A 20,042-nucleotide genomic window follows, 5' to 3' on the forward strand; every position below is an offset into this window, starting at 1 on the left:
TCTATCTTCTCATGGTAAGGCGGGGCGGTTCAGATCTGCCGATAGAACCATAAACAAGCAGAGTAGATTTGCTTTGTTCCTCAGAAGCCACCCGATTTCTGAGAACAGGAGGAAGGCCCTTTTAAACTGTAAATCACTCCAGTTCTTTCTCTGCTGCCGTTCACTTGCGGTGACCGGCCCCCAGCACTGTCACAGGGACACACACGGCAGAGGGGTGCCCGGCCCGAGCGTCAGCCCAGACACGCCTCCTGGAAAACCGCGCCTCTCTGTGGTGTGTTTAGTTCTTTGTATCCCTGACTCCAAGTGGCCTTCTTCTTGGTTTCTTTCTCCCTGCTTCAGAATCTCACCCCGAGTCCTTCTGTTCCTTTTCCTTTCCTCCTGAAGAAAACGAGTGATGCACAGAGGCAAGTCCGTCAAACAAAGAAAAAGCTAGGTGCCGTGCTGTGCGTTCACCTCCAGATTCTCCCGCGTCAACAAGAGGCAAATTCAGTGGCCACGGCATTTCTCTCTCTTATGAAAAATACATTTTCTGTGAAATCACGAGCATTTTCCCCCAAACTCCTACCCTCGCAGTACGTGCTCTGCCTCCTCGGGTTGACTCCTGCTGTAAAAAGATTTCACGGCTCCGTGGGGCTGTGAGCTGGCAGCACAGGGGGGAGAGTGTGGAGGGGCGGGGGCTGGGGGTGTTCAGGGAAGCGGTGACACATTTCAGGTAGATCGCTGTCAGAGACGTGACATTTTCATTCATAGCTTTGTCAGCGTAACCTTTGGGGGAAAGGGGGAGAATTGTCTTCTCCCACCTGAGAGGTTGCCATTCATGTTTTAATTTGCTGTTACGTTAAAAAAAAAAAGAAACAACATACAAGGAAATCATTTATCTTTTTATGATCTGTTTTTCTCCCAGAACTCCTCCTTCCCCTTTTTCTCCCCCCCTCCCTGGGAAGTATGTTTTCAGCAACTGCTGTTTCTTCCTTAGGCTGTAGTACTTGATTGTGTGCTCACTTGCTGTGTTTGAACGCTGTGGCCCGCAGACTGGTGGAAGTGGAGCGTGGGCCACGGGGCCGTGAGGCAGGTCGACCTCTTCTCCTGGCTCAGGCTGGCTTCTGTTCACAAGTGAGGCCCAAATTCTGAGCTCAGCCGTTTGCACACAGTTCTGCATGCGTCAGAGGTCCTCTGTTCCTCACCCCTTCATAACGAAGGTGTAAGAGGGTAGACAGACTTCTGGATATGTGAGAAGAGAGTTCGGGGGCTGCGGTCACTTGTTGGCCTTCCCTGAGGAGTTGACCCCAACAGTTACGGACCTTTAGCCACACACTCCCCTCCTGCCTCTGGCCTGGCCTTTTTTTTTTTTTTTTTTTTTTTTTTTTTTTTTTTTTTTTTTTTTTTTTTAATATAAAACTAAAGGGACTATCTGTGTTGTTCTTTACTTTCTCATGTGCTCGTGTCAAAGTGTAGTATATTAATAAGCAGGCCTGCTTTGTAGTGTTTGAGATTCATTAAGAAATAATGGTGGGATGCCCACAGGAAATTCTAAACGTAGCCTATTTGAAAGTCGCCAGAGAGGAGGAGAGTGTTGGGAATATGACCCCTTCTGTCCTTGTCATGTCCTAGAGCTTGCTGCCTTCCAAACTCCTGAAGGTTTAGGAAACTGAATTCCTTTCCGTGAAGGTGTAGTTTCTGTTTTACATGGAATTAGCTTGAGAATAGGCCAGTTTTATGCATCGAGATTCCGGATGTTGCTGAAGGTAGCAAGTTTACCTTGACGTGCCCTTCCTTTTACAGCGTGTCTGAGATTCACGTGGAAGACATTTTGTCTGTTCTGACAAGGGACGGTTGTTTGGAAGGGAGCCGACGGGAAACCCAGGTGAGTGTCATTATTTATGATACTTGCGGTGAACAGACACGACTCACTCCTTGATTTGGGGTGGTGGGACTACTGTGTGTGGGATAGTTAGTTCCTCTGTTGAGCAGACGTGTGTATCTCAGGGGCCATGAACGTTAGATGAGGCCACATCTTGATTGTGCTTTCTCCTCTCTGCTCCTGGACGCGTTTTCTGGTCTCATCCCGTTAACGGGTGACCCGTCCATTCTGGAAGCCCGCAAGGCCGCAGCAGGCTCCCAACGAGGAGGCCTCGTCCTGGCCCACAGTGAGTTTGGAGGCAGTGTTACCTGCTCAACCCTGGTGCCCCCATCCAGATTCTCAGCAAAGACAGCTGATTGACCCCTCCACCCGTGACAGCACGGAAGAAACTGGTGTCTCTGTGTCTCCATGCAGACACACGTAGTGCATCTGTTTTTTAATGTGTGTGCCACACACAGAGGAAGAGTAAAGTTGAGATCATCAAAAGGAGACACTGGTGTTATCCATGTGGTTCCACACGGGGACCCTGGGCACCCTATCCTGCGGCCCTCCTGTGACTTTCCTCCTGCTAGGTGGCTGTTCCCCACTCCCACTCTAGCCCTGTACCCACTGTGTCACAGATATGTGTGTGTCACATTGCTGTATGTAGTTTTGTCTATGAAACATTAGTGATTTGAATATTTTACATTTGTTTAAGTCTGAGCATAGACTGGAAAATGAGACCAAATAGATCAGGCTTAATTAAGAGTTCCTTTTGTGCATCAAGAAGCGTCTTTATTTGGATCAATACTGTCCCTGGGGCTGGGACCTGACTTGACTGGCCCTGACTTAAGCCCTCTTGTTCCAGAAAGAACCTAAGGAAATGTATCAACGAAAAGGCAGGGAAACCGTCACAGCGTGTGTCCTGTGCCCGGGACTGTGCTACACTCTTCATGGTTTGGTCCTGTTTAATCCTCCCAGCAGCCCCACCAGGTGGGTGCTGTCGTCCCACTTCCCAGATGAGGAGACTGAGGTCTGGAGGGGTGAAGAAACGTCCACAGGGACGGAGCCTCCGGTGCGGTGGAAGCAGGCAGCCTGACTTCAAAGCACGTGCTCTTTGCTTCCATTGATACAGACGAAACCACGGCAGTGGCAGCAGCTAGCTGTTCAGTTCGGTAATGTCAGCCCTCGCTAGGTGAGACGTGGTCAACAGAGGACGCCACAACAAATATCCCATAAACCAAAGAAGCAGGGACAGACTCAGTTGATCAACAAGTTGTCTTAAACCGTGTTTCGTTAGAAAACATCCCTGCCACGCTAGACTTTGGAACATCCCATATTAATAGTTTGTTGTCAAGGGAACGGACCAGTCACCAAACAGACGCTCGTTGGTCCCGGCACGCTGCTGTTCTCCTGAAGCTACTGCAGATTCTAGGAAGGGTTTTTTCATGTTCCCTCAGACACTTCATTACAGCCCCAGGACCATGGGCAGTGTAGCAGAGGTTAAGGGCATGGCCTCAGGGTCCCCAGCTCTGTGGCTCTGGGCAAGACTGGACGTCCCTAAGCCGTGGTTTCTTCTTATGTAAAACTGAGATCATGTTAGCATTCTTGTTAAGGAGATTGGAGGACTGAGTAAGAAATAACCCGAGAACCCCAACACAGGTACTGAAGAGTGTTCATCGCCATCATCAGCTAGTAGCAGATGTAGACTTCCAAGTCCAGACTCCGCGACACAAAACCTGGTGCTTGTCGCTGTGGCACCGGCGATCGTTAGCCTCTGCCTGCTGGCCAGAAGTAAGAGCAAGTGGGAAAGTTACAGGAAAGTTACAAAGAAAGTAAAGGTTCGGTCAGATCTCCTCTTACACCGTTTCTGGGACTGACTCTGTTGGTGTTTGTCCCTGAACCGAGCACACATTGTTCGGTCCAGGGAGAGCTGATCATCACGTGGGTCTGCAGAAGGAGCGTCTCCTGCGGATTCCACCCCCCCCACCCCTGGGGAGGGAGCCAAGCAGCCGCGGTGCCCTCTGCTCTTCCCCGAGCGAGCCACGGCCGTTTCCCAGCCCCCTGCCTTCCAGGGCCTTGCGTATCTACTCCCACGGAAGCAGAGGCTTCCTTGGCACGAGGCCGGCCTTGAAGCCTTGCTCGAGGGGGGGGCTCGGGGACACTTCGTGTAGGGGCCGGGGCCCCAAGGCAGGCAGGCTTGGGTTCCAGACCATGCTTCACGGCTGGTGGTTCTGCAACCAGAGTGCCCGTCACGTGGGTTGCTGTGAAGCTGACCTAAAACGAGGAGGGCGGCGCTCTGTATGCTTCTGGGCCGTGGTGGTTCATCCCAGCCCCAAGCTCCTGCCTTGATGGACAGGAACCAGTAGGATGTTTTTATGTTTCTGTTTTTTTGTTTGTTTTGTTTTGTTTTTTTTCAACGTTTATTTTTATTTTGGGGACAGAGAGAGACAGAGCATGAACGGGGGAGGGGCAGAGAGAGAGGGAGACACAGAATCGGAAACAGGCTCCAGGCTCTGAGCCATCAGCCCAGAGCCCGACGCGGGGCTCGAACTCCCGGACCGCGAGATCGTGACCTGGCTGAAGTCAGACGCTTAACCGACTGCGCCACCCAGGCGCCCCTTTATGTTTTTAAGGAGTGGTGAGCTTTGTTTTTAAAAAGAAAAAACACTCGGCGAGGTGGGCTTTCACTGACCCCAAACTAACAGGTTAGCCTAGAAAACTAATCGTACTACAGGCCCCAGGTGCCGTGTCGATGAAAACCTGGCCTGTTTAACCAAATTTAACTTCAATTCGAAGGCCAAAGGGAAACTCCGTGAAACTGACTCTATTACTAATTGTCACACAGATCTACAACCCGAAAGAGTGTTTTATGTGTGTGTGATCCGCGTGAGTAGTGAAAAGAATAAAGTAGATGCTGGATACAACTTTTAGTTCTGTTCCTCATAAGAAACACGGCGTGTTTTAATTGCCGTTCTCCATGTGGGCGGTTCCGTCTAGCCCATGAACCAGTGCCGGACAGATACGTGTGAGCTCGGTAAATAGGCCTTTTACACACATAGCCAGACACCTCACTGTAAGGCCTCTCTTCTCACTCGATTGAAGTCCATTGTAAATGTCCCTTTGGCACATACATTTTTGGGCTTCTGTGAACAGAAAGAGAGTGAGTGAAGCATCTGTAAAATGTATATTTCATATTTAGGTATATAAAATATATATAGCTACGTCTGGGTGTGCGAGTGTTCACCCACCTACAAAGAGAATAAATTTGATCTTTCAACTTTACTGGGAAGCACTCAGATGGTTCTAGGGAAGCATGAGGGTGAAACTCAGCTTGGCAATAAAGTGATTAAAACAGTCCTTCCGTTTAGTTTAAAAACACTTTAGAAGTTAGCAATGGGCATGTTTCCAAAAAAAAAAAAAAAAGAAAGAAAAAGGCACCTCCCCTACCACTGCCACCACCTAAAACTTTTTACAACAACCACAAAAAATCCAGCCCAAGTATCTTCAACTCATGTGTTGCCTCTCGATAGGCATGAAATTTTCATCTTCAAAGTATGCGCACACCCAAACATGCTTTTTCTACGAGGTTTTGTTTTTTGTTTTTTGTTTTTTGTTTTTTTTGTCCTCTGAAATATGCCTGTAAACGGACCTTAGCAAGAGACTGGTGCAGGGTCAGGTATTCAAATGAGATCAGCAGCCCCCTCCCTCCATCCTAGTGCTCAGTCCTTACACTCGGCTGTTCTCTCCAGGGTCGGTAGGGCTTTACGGACCAGGGAATGCTGAGTGTGGGCCGTTGGAGACGTGTTTTCCTAAACTAGCCCCGGCCTGCTAGTCCCAGGTTAGCTTCGTTAACCAGCACTGCGTCTGTGTGTCTTTGAGGGGTGGGTGTGCCTCCGGGCTTTGACCCGCTCTCATTACGGGAGTGTTTCACCTGTCGGGGCTGAGACGCTGGCGTGCACACAACTCTGCCCCTGCCTTCAGTTTAAATTTAGACCGTCCTCCCCAGAAGACAACTGAAAAACACCTCATTCTCAAGAGGGGTAATTTTAAAATAAAGTATTTCTGGAAGTGGAGGGGGTAGGGAGAGGAAGACGTGCTTTTTCCTGAGTGTATTATGTTTTCTGCCATTAACTTTTCCTTACATTTTACTGAAACTGACCTCATCATTTCAAACGTGTGAACCTAGTCTTATTGCCTTTTCTCCACCTATTTCACTTGTACACACATTATCTATGTGTGTGTATGTATTTTTTTTTTTTGGTTGGGAAGAAAAGATGCCTCATTTTGAAACCTAAAGGGGGAATAAGAAAAGCCCTTTGTAATATATTGCCATATTATCACTAAATCCCCTGACAGTTGTGACACAGAAGTAAGTCACCTGTCACTTAAGCTTGAGGTCTCTTTAATTTTCTCCTGGAATTCGCACCAGGCTGTCTTTAATTTGAGGCCTTTATTGGAATTCTGAAACCTCTCTGCCTCCCTGGCTCTCAGATCTATTCTGAGAGCTGTTACAGAGTGTATACAATAACCAACAGAGGGATTCGAGCGGGCTGGAGCTCTGTTTATCTAACACTCTAGAGGGATTTTTGTGCTTATTCGGGCCTGGCTGCCCGGCTTTCAATATCGCTTTGACAACCATTCTGCCCTTCTCATTAATTTTAAACAGTTAAAACACAGGAAAAAGAGGAAAAAGTTTTCATTATTAAAGTGCTTTACTTTTTAATAACAGAGGATTCTGTCCGCCAGGGGAAAGGGCATCCTCGCTAATTTCACATTCATATTAAAAAAAACACACACACACAAGGAAGGTGACAGTTGCGTTGCTGAGGTGGCTTAACGAAAGGAGGGCATCAAAAACAGAAAAAAAAAAAGTTTGCATTTCACATCAGTTAAGAGGGTAAAAAAAAAAAACCCTTGTTAATGACAATAGCAAATGTCCACTTTCATAACCCAGCTCCTGAGTGACTTTTCTCTTGACATTTGAGTGGATAAAACCCTTAGGGGGACCATGTACTGTGAAATCAGCTAGACTGTCATCAACCGAACAGGTAGCAGGAATGATTTGACTAAGCTAAAAACATTTTCAGGTTGTTAAGTCTCCATTAATACAGAGACGGACGCAGACCCAGAGAATGAGGCTTTTTCTCCTCTCCCCTTTGTTCTTCGTCTGGCAGCCCTGAAGGCGGGAGACTCGGGAGCCCCAGTTAGGCACGGTCAGCCTGTGGTCAGCCAGACACAGGCGCGAGCCCCTGTCCTCCGCGGGGGCGAAGGGAAGCACAGACTGGCTGTTTTCTCGGTGACCCATGCCCGCAGTGGGTAGTGGTTACCGCAGAGGCTTTCTAGAATCGCCGGGACGGTCCGCGTCTTCCGGGAGACCTACCGGCCAAATTGAGTTGGAGGATCTTGTTCTCTGGCATCTCAGTTGCACATTCGTGTTTGTTTTAAGACGTAGGAGATGGGGGGCGGGGGGTGCGCCTGGCTGGCTCAGTCAGTGGAGTGTGTGACTCTTCACCTCGGGATCGTGAGTTCGAGCCCCATACTGGCTGTAGAGCTTACTTTAAAAAAAAAAAAAAAAAAAGATATGGGAAACGAAAAACACTCAGTTTTAGGGGAATATAAAGAAAGGAAATCTTGGGGCGCCTGGGTGGCTCAGTCGGCTGAGCGTCCACTTCGGCTCGGGTCACGATCTCACGGTTTGTGAGTTCGAGCCCCGCGTCGGGCTCTGTGCTGTCAGCTCAGAGCCTAGAGCCTGCTTTGAATTCTGTGTCCCCCTCTCTGTCTTCTCCTCCCCCACTCACGCTCTGTCCCTCTCTGTCTCTCAAAAAATGAATAAACGTTAAAAAAAAAATTAAAAAAAAAAAAAGAAAGGAAATCTTTTCTCTGGGGTTGTTGAAGAATGAAAAGGATATCATTTTTCTATTTTATTAACGTTTTCCATCCGTAGAACTTGAGCGTGTACAGATGTCGCTCCTGAAACCAGGACGGCCAGCTGCAGAGACCGAGTGGCCTTCTTGGAAGGCCTTCTTGGTGGCCTGAGTGGCCTTCTTGGTGTGAAGGGACGGCCCACTCCTCGATAGGTCCCTGGCAGCCAGCACAGTGGCATGATGGTCCCAGGCTGAAAGAATGGATCCGAAACACAAGTCACAGCCTCCCTAGGAATGAGGGAGCATGCTCTGAAGTTCAAGGATAGGCTAAATTTTAGGCAGGCCGCGGGGTAGGGGGGGCACTCCTGAAAGGCTGTTCCCTTGTTCCCCCGAGGAGTGAGAGGGAGGGGGAGGATTTAAGGCCTCCGTTAAGACCCAAGTCCTGTGAAACCTACCCACCTGTCCACGTCCCGTGATGTTTTAAATGCCTGAATCGGACTCGGAAAATTCCAGAGTGTCTCCGGTGGGCTTTCATTTTGAACGTGAGTGACAAGAGGCCAGGAGGACCAGTCAGTAAACAAGTAAATAAGTAAATAGACCCGATCTGCCCCCTCACAAAGCCGTCTCCATCTTTGCTTGACTTTAACATCTTTATAGCTCCCGTTTTTCCTCTAGTAATATTGAAAGGATTACCCTTGTTGGCCCCTCGGTGGTTACCGAGTGATTTTACTGTTATTAAATCTATTATAAAGTGCTTCATTATTCCTGACTCTGACTCTGTCTCTTCTTTAATCCTTCCGCCACCCTCCCAGAAATCCCGTGCCGCTGGCCCGCAGGAAATCCGACGGCGAGCCACGGTCTTGCAGACGGTATTTGAAGATTACGTGCACTCCAGTGAGAGGCGGGTCTCCTGGGCAAAGAAAGGTGCGTGGATTTCGTAGGTCCTTGTGGATGGAAAGCCCTCAGAGCTCCGTCCCCACCTCCACCTGCACACCGCCAACGTGCTGAGAGGCCAACCGGTGGGCGGGGGCGGTGAGGGGGGGATGTCTCTGCTCACCAGCTAAAGCCTTCAGCCTCGTTCTGCAGGGTCTGGACGCAGGCGTGGAAGGCTTTAAAGTGATATTAAACGTTCACTTCATCCTTCCCCATGTTTTGCACAAATGAGGCTTTATCTTGGCTTACGTAGAACTAGAACTTTGACCCATGGATCTCAGGGATCCATTTTCCTCTTTGAAAACTGAAGAGACGTGACCACGTCAGCAGAGACTGTTGTAGAGATGGAAATTAGGGATGAAGGTAAGGACTGGAGGCATCAGACCCGAGCAGTCTCTGTTTGGAAGTACAAAGGAAAGTGAGAAAGAACAGTGCTGAAGAAAGGCCATAGACCTTGAACCCAATTCCTAGGAAATTTACAAAAGACTCAGGTACTTATTTAATATCCAGGCCCTTTATAGGATAAGTTGGCACCTGGGATCACCAGGCATTTAGTGGGGACTCAGTACTTCACTGGATAACACTGAGAGAGCGTGGGGGGAGGGGTCTTAGAACAGCTGGATGTTTCCTATGGCAGGAAGTCGCGTGTCGTGGCTGGTGATGGTCTTGTGTGTGTGAATGAGGTGCAGTCCATGTTGGAGGCCCCTCACTTCTTTTTGATAGTTGCTTGCTGTTTTGAGAAGGATGCCAGGCTGTCTTGCCAGTGTCTAAACTCTATACCATCATCTTTTTCCTTTTATGAATTGAGATTTTTTTTTATTTCAAAATTTTTTTTAATGTTTGTTTTTGAGAGAGAGAAAAAGAAAGCATGAGCGGGAGAGGGGCAGAGAGAGAGGGAGACACAGAATCGGAAGCAGGCTCCAGGCTCTGAGCTGTCAGCAGAGAGCTTGACGTGGGGCTTGAACTCACAAACCGTGAGGTCATGACCTGAGCCAAAGTCGGATGCTTAACTTCACTGAGCCACCCAGGTGCCCCAGTTGAAATTTTTAAAAAATCATTTATTTAACAAATACTTATTGAACTGGGCACCATTCTAGGTGCTTGGGATACATCAGGAATCAAAGCAGATGGAAAACCTTTCTAATATTCTAGGTGGGGCACAGATAATGAGCATAGTTAAAATAGTCTTTTAAAACGTGTTGAGAACTGTGGGAAGAACAAAGGTAAGAGAAGTGAAGGGGTGTCTGGGCAGACTGCGTTTTACGTGGAGGGTCAGCGTGAGCCCTGCTGTGAGGGCAACATGAGCAAGTTGAGGGTCACCAGCTGCTGCGACAGAAAGGGCATTCCCAGAGAGGGCTCGGAGGTGGGCGGGGGGGGGGGGCAGTGTGTCCACAGGAAGGAAGGGAAGGCTGGCGTAGCAGAGGCAGGCTTGGAAGCTGTCGAGGGCTTTGGGGTCCCCTGAGTGCAACGGGAGCCATTGCAGGACTTGGAGCAGAGATGTGGCATGGTCTACAGGGGTCGGAAAAGACGGCCTATGTGAGAATAGAATCTGGGGGGCAAGGGTGAATGCTGGGGGACTGGTTACAGACAGTCGTGGCCATCAGGAAATAGATGACAAGAATGGGCTAGTCAGCAAACGGTTTTGAGTGCCTACCGTATACCTTGGCACATCACGAAAGCAGCCCTTGGCTGTTGCCACCACACTGGACCAAATGAGAAGTACACAGGAGAAAAGACGAAGTCCCGGCGGTGGCCCCGTCCCCGCTGCTCCGTAGGTAGCGTGCGTCCTGCTGGAAGGGTTTCTAACAGCAGGCTGTCCTGACATTTCCCAAAAGTGAATTCAACAATTCCTGAGGGTTTTCCTAAGAACCTGCCTTCAGTGAAGTACTGGCACGTGTCTCCCGAGAGGAACGGATGGCTCGTCACAGTGTAACTGGAGATCGGTCGTTTGTTGACAGGCGAGGTGAGCTTGCTGGGTGGTGCACGTCCAGCTGTGGCGCCGCGGAATTTCTGGCTTCGTAGCGCATTGCGATGAAAAGCAAGAAAGCCCCCCTGTCCTCTTCACCTTTGGTTTTGACGCCAGAGGTGGTTGAGGTGTCTCACTCTAGTGAGACTACAGCCTTCTTCAGGTGTCTGGGTCACCAAAGTAAGGCTGTCGTGGCGTCCTTGGAGAGTGTGGTTACCACTGAAGTCGTTCATACCAAGAAACAAGCGGAGCTCCTGGTTTTCTGTCTTTTTTTTCCTAGTATCACTTTTATTTTTTTATTTCTACTTAGTAAACATGACATGAAACAGAACATGACATGAAACAGAACAAGTGGGGGGAGGCGCAGAGAGAGAGAATCCCTAGCAGGCTCCACGCTCAGCACTGAGTCCGACGCAGGGCTCGATGCCACAACCCTGGGATCGTGACCTGGGCTGAAATCAAGAGTCGGACGCTCGACCGACTGAGCCACCCGGGTGCCCTACTTGCCTTCCTTTTAAAGGGTACCTGAACGGGGCCACTCTGCAATGTTTAGGTACCAAGAAGGAAATAAACCTGCATTTCTCTTCTCTGCCAATTGATTGCCACGTCAGATTGGTGGTGGTCTGGGAGGAAAGTGCCCTGTTCTAGATCTCAGCATCTCCACGCTTTGCTCCCCTGGTGCTTAGCATGGTGAGTTCTGGAGGTCTGGCGGGGGGGTGCGTACACGCACTTGCTACAGCAGAGGTGTCCGGTTCACAAGGGGACAGCGACCGCACCCCGGAAGTCGAAACTGTCTTCTGCATTTCGTCTGCATATGCAGATTCCCCACTGCTGACTTGCCTCCGTTTTATTTCAGAACCCACCTCATGAATAATTAACAAAGCAGCTGGTTTTTGCCTTTATGGCAGAAAAGTAGTTGGAAACTGGGCCACGTATGCGTTTGTCTTCCTGTTGCATTTTCTGGCCCAGTCATTGTTAATAACCGGCATTTAATTGTTGTCAGTTTCCAGCAGCAGTCGCCCCTTTTTACCCTCATTTCTTTCCTTTCTTTCTTTTTTTTTCCTTTTAGTTTATTTGTTTATTTTGAGAGACAGCATGCGCAGAAGGGGCGGCAGAGAGAGAGAGAGAGGGAGAGAGAATCCCAAGTAGGCTCCATGCTGCCAGCACAGAGCCCGACACAGGGCTCGAACCCACAAACCATGAGATCACGACTTGAGCCAAAACCAAGTCAGATGCTTAACTGACCGAACCACCCAGGTACCCCTTTTCCTTCATTTCTTGCCTCTGTTAGCTAGAGATCCCAGTGGTTAAAAACTGGTTTGAACTTGGGGCGCCTGGGTGGCTCAAGCGGTTAAGCATCCGACTTCGGCTCAGGTCACGATCTCGCGGTCTGTGAGTTCGAGCCCCGTGTCGGGCTCTGTGCTGACAGCTCGGAGCCTGGAGCCTGCTTTGGATTCAGCGTCTCCCTCTCTCTCTGCCCCTCCCCTGCTCACGCTCTGACTGTCTCTGACTTTCAATAATAAATAAACATTAAAAAAAAAATTTAAAAAAAAAACTGGTTTGAACTCGGGACTCCCGAACAAAAGTTTTGGAAACTGGGGTCCTTTCCACACAGAAGACGGCTTTCCTCTGGTGGCCCTTCAGCCTCAGGTCTCCCTGAAGAGCAGGGACCACGTGCGGAGGAGCTGTGCCTGGCTTGCGGGGCTGTTGCTCAGAGTCCAGAAAACCCAAACCACCGATGACAGATCAGCCGCTCCCTCAGTGCAGTCCCAGGTAGGCAGGTACTCAACCGGGTGTGCCTTTACTCCGTACAGATGTGTGTTCTTCTGGGGGCAGGGCCGAGGTTCCCTCCCAGGCTAGAGTCTCGCTCCTTCCTACCTCCTTGATCCTAAGTATCATCCGTAAGATACTGCTGTTCTTGGTCAGATGTCCAAGAATAAATCTGATTTTATGAACAAGGATGAGGTGTCCGTGTGGGGTATTTTAAAATAGGTTTCCCTTAATGCATCTCCCTTACGGCTGTGAGATGGGAGCCCGTGACTACGGAGCGCGTGCTGTAAGTGGCCACGGCTTCTTCCGCCATCTCAAGCAAATGCCTTCTTTCTCTGCCCCCCACTCCTCTGGGTCCCCCAGCCCCCACTTCCGCCACCCGTCCTTGACACCGCCCCTCGGCAGGGTCTGCAGACAGCTTCTGCTGCTCCTGAAATTCCTGCTTCTCTGAACCATCAAAACGTGGGAGTCCATTCAAGGATGTGAGGACAGCCCAGTATCGTTGTCCCCAGTGAGACAGCCTTAAGGACAGGCAGGGTTGGTAAACATATGCAGTGTGAAATGCTGCCTGAGCGCTTGTGGAGGGAGAAGATACGTCTGCTGTTTCTTGGAAAACTTGTTAGCTGGGCGCCCACGTCTCTGAGACAGAGGCTGTCCCTCCTTGGCTCCTCGGATTGGTGCGGGAATGGGAGGTTGATCTGCCTAAGTGGGACAGTGGTGGTCATGAGGAGGCCTGGGCCAGCGTCCGGGGACTGAGATTGTAAAAGTGCAAACTCTTTGGCTTGGCCTGACTTGGCATGGTTTCGGTCTGTTTTTTTTTTTTAGAGGAGAGTAAATATGGAGGGTCTGGAAAGAAAGGGGTGTGGAGAAGAGGTGTAGAGCATCTCCTGGGCGGTAGCCGAGCGGCTTTCTTGAGACGAGTGTGTAGCTCCATGTCTGGAACCTGGTGTCAGAACCTCCGAACAGCGCAGACCATTTGAAGTGCTAGAGATTTCCCTTGGAAAAGCTGGTCCCCGGTTATTAAAAAGGGGAAGCAGGCACAGATTTCAGAGAGGGGTGCAGACAAGTTGCCTTGGTTATTATTTCTCATCGATTGGGAAAAGGAGTTCACTTTACTCAGTAAATAGAGCTTTGATGGATTCCCAGGATCCTTCCAGCAGCTGATCTGCTAAAATGACACTTTTTATTACTGTTCATAAACGCCAGTCTCCAGGTGCTGCTGGGATATTACGTCTAAGCTGTGGGCAAACTTGCCAGTCCAGTGGCTCAACAAGCAAGGGCGAAAGAGGCTGGTATTTAGCACCTGCTCTTCCATGAGATGCGCGGTGCTGGACTCGGGCCTGGCCGCCGGAAGAGCCGGTATTGGGGTCTTTTCAGAGCCGTCCCCTCCTGCCCTGTTGGAGTGAGGAGAGGTAGACACTTGATTTTCACCGGAATTGCAGTGTATTTGAGGGGAGCTGGGTGGAGGGACAGCTTTCTTTTCTCAGAGGAACGCCGAGAAAAGGTGTAGCCAGGGCTCCAGGCTCCTGGGAACCACATCTGCCTTTTTTCCAGCCAGTGCTGACTCTAGAACAGGGGCCTTTTTCTCAACCTTAAAATAGGGCTGAAACTTTCACGAAGGCGTGTCTGGGGACATCTCTAAATTGTTGGCAGTTCTCAAGGAATGAACTGTTTTGTGGGCTCTTTTAGAAACTTAATAACTGCCTTTCTCCTTTTTAAAACTTTTCATTTCCTTTTTTTTTTTTTCTTTAAAGTTTATTTTGAGAGAGAGTTTGCGCGTGCACAGGGGAGGGGCAGAGAGAGAGAGGGAGAGAGAGAAAATCCCAAGCAGGCTTCGCACTGTCAGCACAGAACCCGACACGGGGCTCAAACACAAACTGTGAGATCATGACCTGAGCCTAAACTAAGAGTCAGATGCTCAACCGACTGAGCCACCCAGGCACCCTGCGTTTCCTTATTTATGCATTTTTCAAATGGGTAAGAAGCCCTTTAGCAGTCAATATCGGGTACTTTGGAATGAATTTGGTTTTAAAATCCCAGGAGTACAGGAAGAAGAGTCACCCCTCTGGATAGGGGCCCTGGAGGCGGGGCTTGTGGCGTGAACATTTATAGCAGGAGTAACAGACCGTGATGGGAAGCACAATAAACCCATGGGAACCTTTTGAATTGTGTGACATTTACATGTGTTAGCAATTGAAAAAATAAATTGAATTAGGAAAATTTTTTCCTAATATAAAAGTCTGATGATTTCATTTTTCATGAGAAAATACCACATTGATCATGTCTTAGTTTCTTCACTCATTCTGTCTTTCGTTTCTATGACAAACACTGACCAGCTGCCTGCTGCCGTGTCCCAGCTGCTGTGCAAGGCCCCAAGACCATAGTGAGGAGAAAAGAGGGCCGCTGCCCTCTAGGGTTCTTGCACACTACACAGTAAAATCTGAAATTCTATTGGGTTTACTCAAGTGATACTTGTGTCCTGTAGATTTTTCTTTTGATGAATTAAAAAGAAAATACACCAGGATAGATTTAGGTTGTACTGTCCTGACTGTCTCAGGGTGCCTGGCAAGATAAAGTGCGTAGGACAGCCATTAGGCCCGGGCGCTTCGAGACCCCATCCTGACGGCCTCCCTCACCCTCCTCTTCCTCCCAGCTCTGCAGTCCTTCATTCGAGCCTATGCAACCTACCCCCGGGAGCTGAAGCACATCTTCCACGTCCGATCCTTGCACCTTGGTCATGTGGCTAAGAGCTTTGGGCTGAGAGATGCCCCCCAAAATCTTGGTGTCTCGGCTGTAAAGAGAAGAAAAGGAAACCTGAACAGGTAAGATGAGTTGAACTTGCCCTGGGACAGATGGCTGGAAGTGAGGTGGGTTTGGAGAGCTCTGTGCACACAACAGCAGGGCGGTGGTGGGGCAGGCTGCTGCGTGATGGGTGCAAACTTCCCTCTTTGGGTTTTGTGCTGAATCGTCACCAGTGTCCGCCCCTCTCGAAGTGTGATAAGTGCTTGGAACGAGAGGAAAAATACTTAATCTGAATGTTTTTAAGGCACCTGCAGAAATGCAATGGTGTCTCCTGTTGGGTCCAGATGGTGGTGGGGTTTATTGGGGCAGCAAGACAAACCTGTTGGTTGGGTTGCCTCCACTGCCCACCAGCAGAGTAACGTGGGGCCTTTCTGGAGTCGGAGCTTCAGATGTGCTGTGGTTCACCCTGGACAGCCCCCCAGGACTTGTACGAAAACTTCTGGTGTGTTCTGTGAAATCAGTTTGGTCCTGTCCTGGGGAGGTGGGAGGGGCTGCGTGGGGACTCACTGCACTGGTCGCTCTCCTTGGTGCTGACACGTGCGTCTGGTGCCAAGCGCCCACAGAGGGCAGAGGCCGGTGCGAGCGTGAGACTCTCACCCTCCCTCAAAGGCACGTGGTAAACTGTCCAGAGGTCCTAGTGAGAGTGAAGAGCGCTGCCCTGCAGGTCGGAGGCTGGGCTCTGGGTCCACCTCCACAGTTCCAGGAGGTCCTGAGATGATTCCCCTCAGCAAAAGACATTTGTAAGAGGACCCAGCCCCTTTGCAGGAGCCATGGACCGCTTGCATGGGGACTCAGGGACGGACTGCCGTCACCACTTGTGCAGCATGTGAGTGGGAAGGAAACACTGAACAAGCAGAGAATCCTTGAATGCTCTGGACAATTCTTTTGCATGGCACATCCTTTATTTGCTTATGAATTACAAATGTCAAAGTACACTTGCCCTGACTGTGAGAATCTGGGGGCGTGCCACACTTCCCTGCGAGTTCCCGCCACATGCCTGCTTGCTCGTGCACCATCACTTGTCAGGGCCCAGGTTCTCTGGATGCAGTGACAAAAGGCAGAGTGGACCGCCTGGTGTAGGGAAACGATCGCTGGTCTTAGATGCAGGGGACTTGGACTTCAGTTCCAGCTCCGCTCTGATGTGAGCTTCTGAGCTTTGGGCCGTATCTTTGCTTTACTTCTCAGAGCCTCAGTTTCCTCAGCTACAGCAAGGAGAAGGAAATCAGTGTTTTGTAGCTATTTCACAAGGTTGTTTTGAGACTCAGCATTAGGACGGGCCGCACAGATGAATCACCTTAGGACAGAAATCTGGAAACCAGATGGGTTAAGATTCTGGAACATCCAACCTGATCTGTTCAGGGTGTGGCACCTACAAGGCTCTTAGTAATGGATAAAGTTTGCCTAATTCTAGTCCCATTTTTGGAATTTTTAAGATGCTTGATTTTTTTTTCTTGTATTAACACCTCTCCTGTAGGACCGTACCTCAGTAATTCTGTCAGGCAGGTAGTTCACATGCCGCTGTTGTTCCGTGCCCAGACAAGGCTAAGACACATCCAGCTCTCGTGTCTTCCAGGCGGTTTTGAGGTTCAGGGTACTGCCCGCTGCCCCTGCTACCTGTCCTGGGCAGGGCTGTGGCTAGAGACTTCTCTGCCCGTCCTCCCGGGAGGTAGAAGACGCCTCAGATGTACGACGGCTGTGCGCCAGAGTCAGGTTGCTGCCCTGGGGTCGGAAGTAGCTGGTATTTCCGCGTGCCCACTTTGGTTTCGAATGTGTGAGGCTTGCAGTCAGGTCTGAGGGGGACCTCCTAGTGATCTGGAAGCCAGGCCATCCTGCCTCCGTCTCTAAAACGTTGGCACTTCGAGAAGATCGGAACACTCCTGCCAGTTGATCACTGGTGAGAAACACAGATCTTGCCGATTCCTATCCCCGCAAATCAATGCGGTCCCGATATTTCATTGTTAGCGGCTCATCTACCTTTATGAGTGGGAACTTCATTAGCAAGTGTTAATCCAGAGAGCAGCTCCTCAGGCTGGGACGTCCGCAGCTCTTACCCAGATCCTGGAAAGCAGAGCAGCAAGGCAGGGAGGCAGTCGGGAGGGGGGCTCGGAGCCAGCCAGCATTGTCCTTACCTTGAGAAGCCACTAGGGAGAGAGCAAGCCGCCGCCTCCTGCTTCGGCTGACCCTGCTAGCAGATGGGCACCAGGACTACCATACCCCTGTGAGCAGGGGATTTAACAGGGCTTTATTTAGGGAAGAATGGGCTGATTAGCCGATAAAGAGCATGTAAGATGGTATGGGGCAGCCTTTGATGTCTGGCTGGCGCGGCAGGGAGCCGGTGGTGAGTGACAGCAGTGTGTCACAGGATTACTCCGCCCGTGACAATACCGCTCTCTGTTCTGGCCATGTCACCACTCAGTTACAGCTACTTTTGCGGTTGTTACGCCCTTCTTTTGAAGGCATTTCTCGCTGCACTCTTACATCCTCCCACCCCACCCCTGCCTTGCGAACGCAGACGGCGCTCAAGGATACAGTAGGCACCTTTTTTTTTTTTTTTTGGGGGGGGGGAGTCTTGTCACTCCTGGAAGAAGAATGACTTGGCAGCTAATGTGCACACGGACCGTATAATTGTGGTCAGGGTGAGCGGCAGAGAAGACGGGACAGATTTTCCGCACCTCAGTCAGGGCTCAAGCAAATGCCAGTTGCCGCTTTTTGAGGACTGGGAAGAAAAGTCCGTTAAACACCACAGAGTGCAGAGAGTTATGCTGTGGCCACAGTGATTGTTCTGAGCTCAGGCGTCTCCTCTGAAATCCATCTGTCAAGAAAGGGAGTGGTTCCTTCTGCTTTCTTGGGGTGGACCAATTTGGAGCACTGAATTCTCCAAATTATTCTGCATTCTGTGTCATGGGGTTAACTGCCTAGAGTAGCTCTACGTTGTGTGCAGACCTCTGATACCTGTGGACCAAATCCATGCCACTGTGAGCAGAATCCTGTCTCACCTCATCATGCACCAAACAAGGGGTTCGTCTGGGTGTTAAAACATGAAGCAAGGGCAGGTTAGCTAAGGAGATGGTTTCCACGCAGTGACAAAGGGAAGTTTTATCTCATCCGTATGCCTTTATTCCTTTACTTGACCACTGTTGAGACAAAAAAAGGATAACATTCCCCAAATGAGATCTTTATCACCAGGTCTGTATCCGCTTTTCAGTCCTTAGTTCTGAAAGGGAACACAAAATGCTTCTCCCCTGCACACAGATGCAGTCGTAGTTACAAAACTCCTCTGACACCGACACACAGACCTGCCAAGACAGCCCCCCACCCCCCACCCCAAACACCGACACAGACGTGCACACAGGGAGTCGGTGCTGTTGGTAAAATATTGAATGGCCCCTTAGCAACATCCATCACAAACACAGCATTTTCCTTCTGTGAAACGCGGTTCTGATTTTGAAGCTCGGTAGATTCCGCGGTTCCTGAGAAGCAAAGATAACATACCTTCCAAAATTTCCATCTTCCCAGGAGACGGGGGGACCCGGTACCGTCTGCTTCGGGAGGGCAGAGTGGTGTTGTCGGCCAGGGCGTCTGTCTGTCTAGGCGGTGACACACACGAGTAGTGAGCAGGCCCGCCGTGCAGGGCTGCGAGTTCCTCACCTCCCTTACACGCTGTGGAGAGTGGTTCAAGAATACAATGCGTTACGGTGTCAGTGCTACTGCGACAGTACGAGAGAGCGAGTCTGCTGTTTTTAACCAACTATCTCGTGAATTCTGTGCTGTGATCATGAAAGCACTGCTCTGCCCCAACGATGTAATTTGTAGCTACCCGAGACTTGTCTACCCCTGGCTTATGCCACCTGTGTCTTTCTGATGTTTTCCTTCGTGCCTAGAAACATCTTGGACGTCGCCTTTATCAGTAATCCAATAACTATGCTCCTCTGTTCTCGGCTCCCTCCTTTTAGAATTAGTAGAGCAACAACAGCCCAAGTTGTTGGCTGTTCTTAAAAGAAATGCAGTTTTGTTTATGCACGTTTCCTTTTTCTCTTTCACTTAAATGTTTGCTTATTTTTGAGAGCGTGCCAGTGTGGGAGGGGCCGGGGGGGGGGGTGGGGACAGAGGATCTGAAGCAGGCTCCGCACAGACAGCAGAGAGCCCGATGTGGGGCTCGAGCTCACGAACCACAAGATCATGACCTGAGCCGAAGTCAGTTGCTCAACTGACTGAGCCCCCCAGATGCACCATACACATGTGCTCAAGCCAGCCCGGTCAAAGTGTGACCACGAAGTTCCTGCTCTTACCAAACAGGTAAACCATCTAAAATGAAGGATCTCTTAACCCTTAACTACTGGGTCTGGGTGTGCTGGGCCTGTGCTCGGCGGGCCGTGGTCAGTGACAGGAGGGTACACGGGGCTGGCTCCCCTGGGTCCTGGCCTCGGGTCAGAACCCCCGGCACCCGGGCACCGCAGAGCATCTGTCCCCCCGGAGTTCTAGATCCAGTGTTTTCTCTACACCAAGTAGACGTCCTCGTGTGGAGGTGCCTGCCAGAGTCTTCTCATCTGAATTGTCACGGATTTTAGCACTAACATTCAAACTGGAGGTTTTGCACAGCCCTACTCGGGGCATTTTTCCTTTTTGAAGCCTTTGCCCTGTCACTTGTTCCGATTGCCACCGTCGCCTGTCCAGTGGCCGTTCGGTAACTGCAAAGGGCTCCCGTCCTCACTGGTGCTCTAGGGCCTCTGGTTCTTAGGTGCCGCCCAAAGGAGGGCCACACAGGGGTTGAGCCGGGATTGAGCCTCTTCTGTCTGCCCTGGGACAAGTGACTCGGCGACTCTCTGCCTAGTCCCCTGGCTTCCCAAACGGGCACGGGAGCCTC

General features: G+C 50.2%; 1 protein-coding gene across 1 annotated transcript in view; it reads left to right on the top strand.

Moving 5' to 3' along the window:
* Nucleotides 1-20,042, top strand: part of DDX31 (DEAD-box helicase 31) — a 72,588-nt gene that overhangs the window by 39,800 nt on the left and 12,746 nt on the right. Inside the window, exons 17-19 of the mRNA XM_047098123.1 lie at nt 1,783-1,864; nt 8,520-8,631; nt 15,030-15,198. Of these exons, the coding sequence (XP_046954079.1) occupies nt 1,783-1,864; nt 8,520-8,631; nt 15,030-15,198 (363 nt within the window). The remainder of the gene's footprint in view (nt 1-1,782; nt 1,865-8,519; nt 8,632-15,029; nt 15,199-20,042) is intronic.

Source organism: Lynx rufus, unplaced genomic scaffold (genome assembly GCF_022079265.1).
Source record: "Lynx rufus isolate CCGP_SWC_20201006 ecotype Redwood Valley unplaced genomic scaffold, mLynRuf1.p SCAF_44, whole genome shotgun sequence".
Taxonomy (NCBI): domain Eukaryota; kingdom Metazoa; phylum Chordata; class Mammalia; order Carnivora; family Felidae; genus Lynx; species Lynx rufus.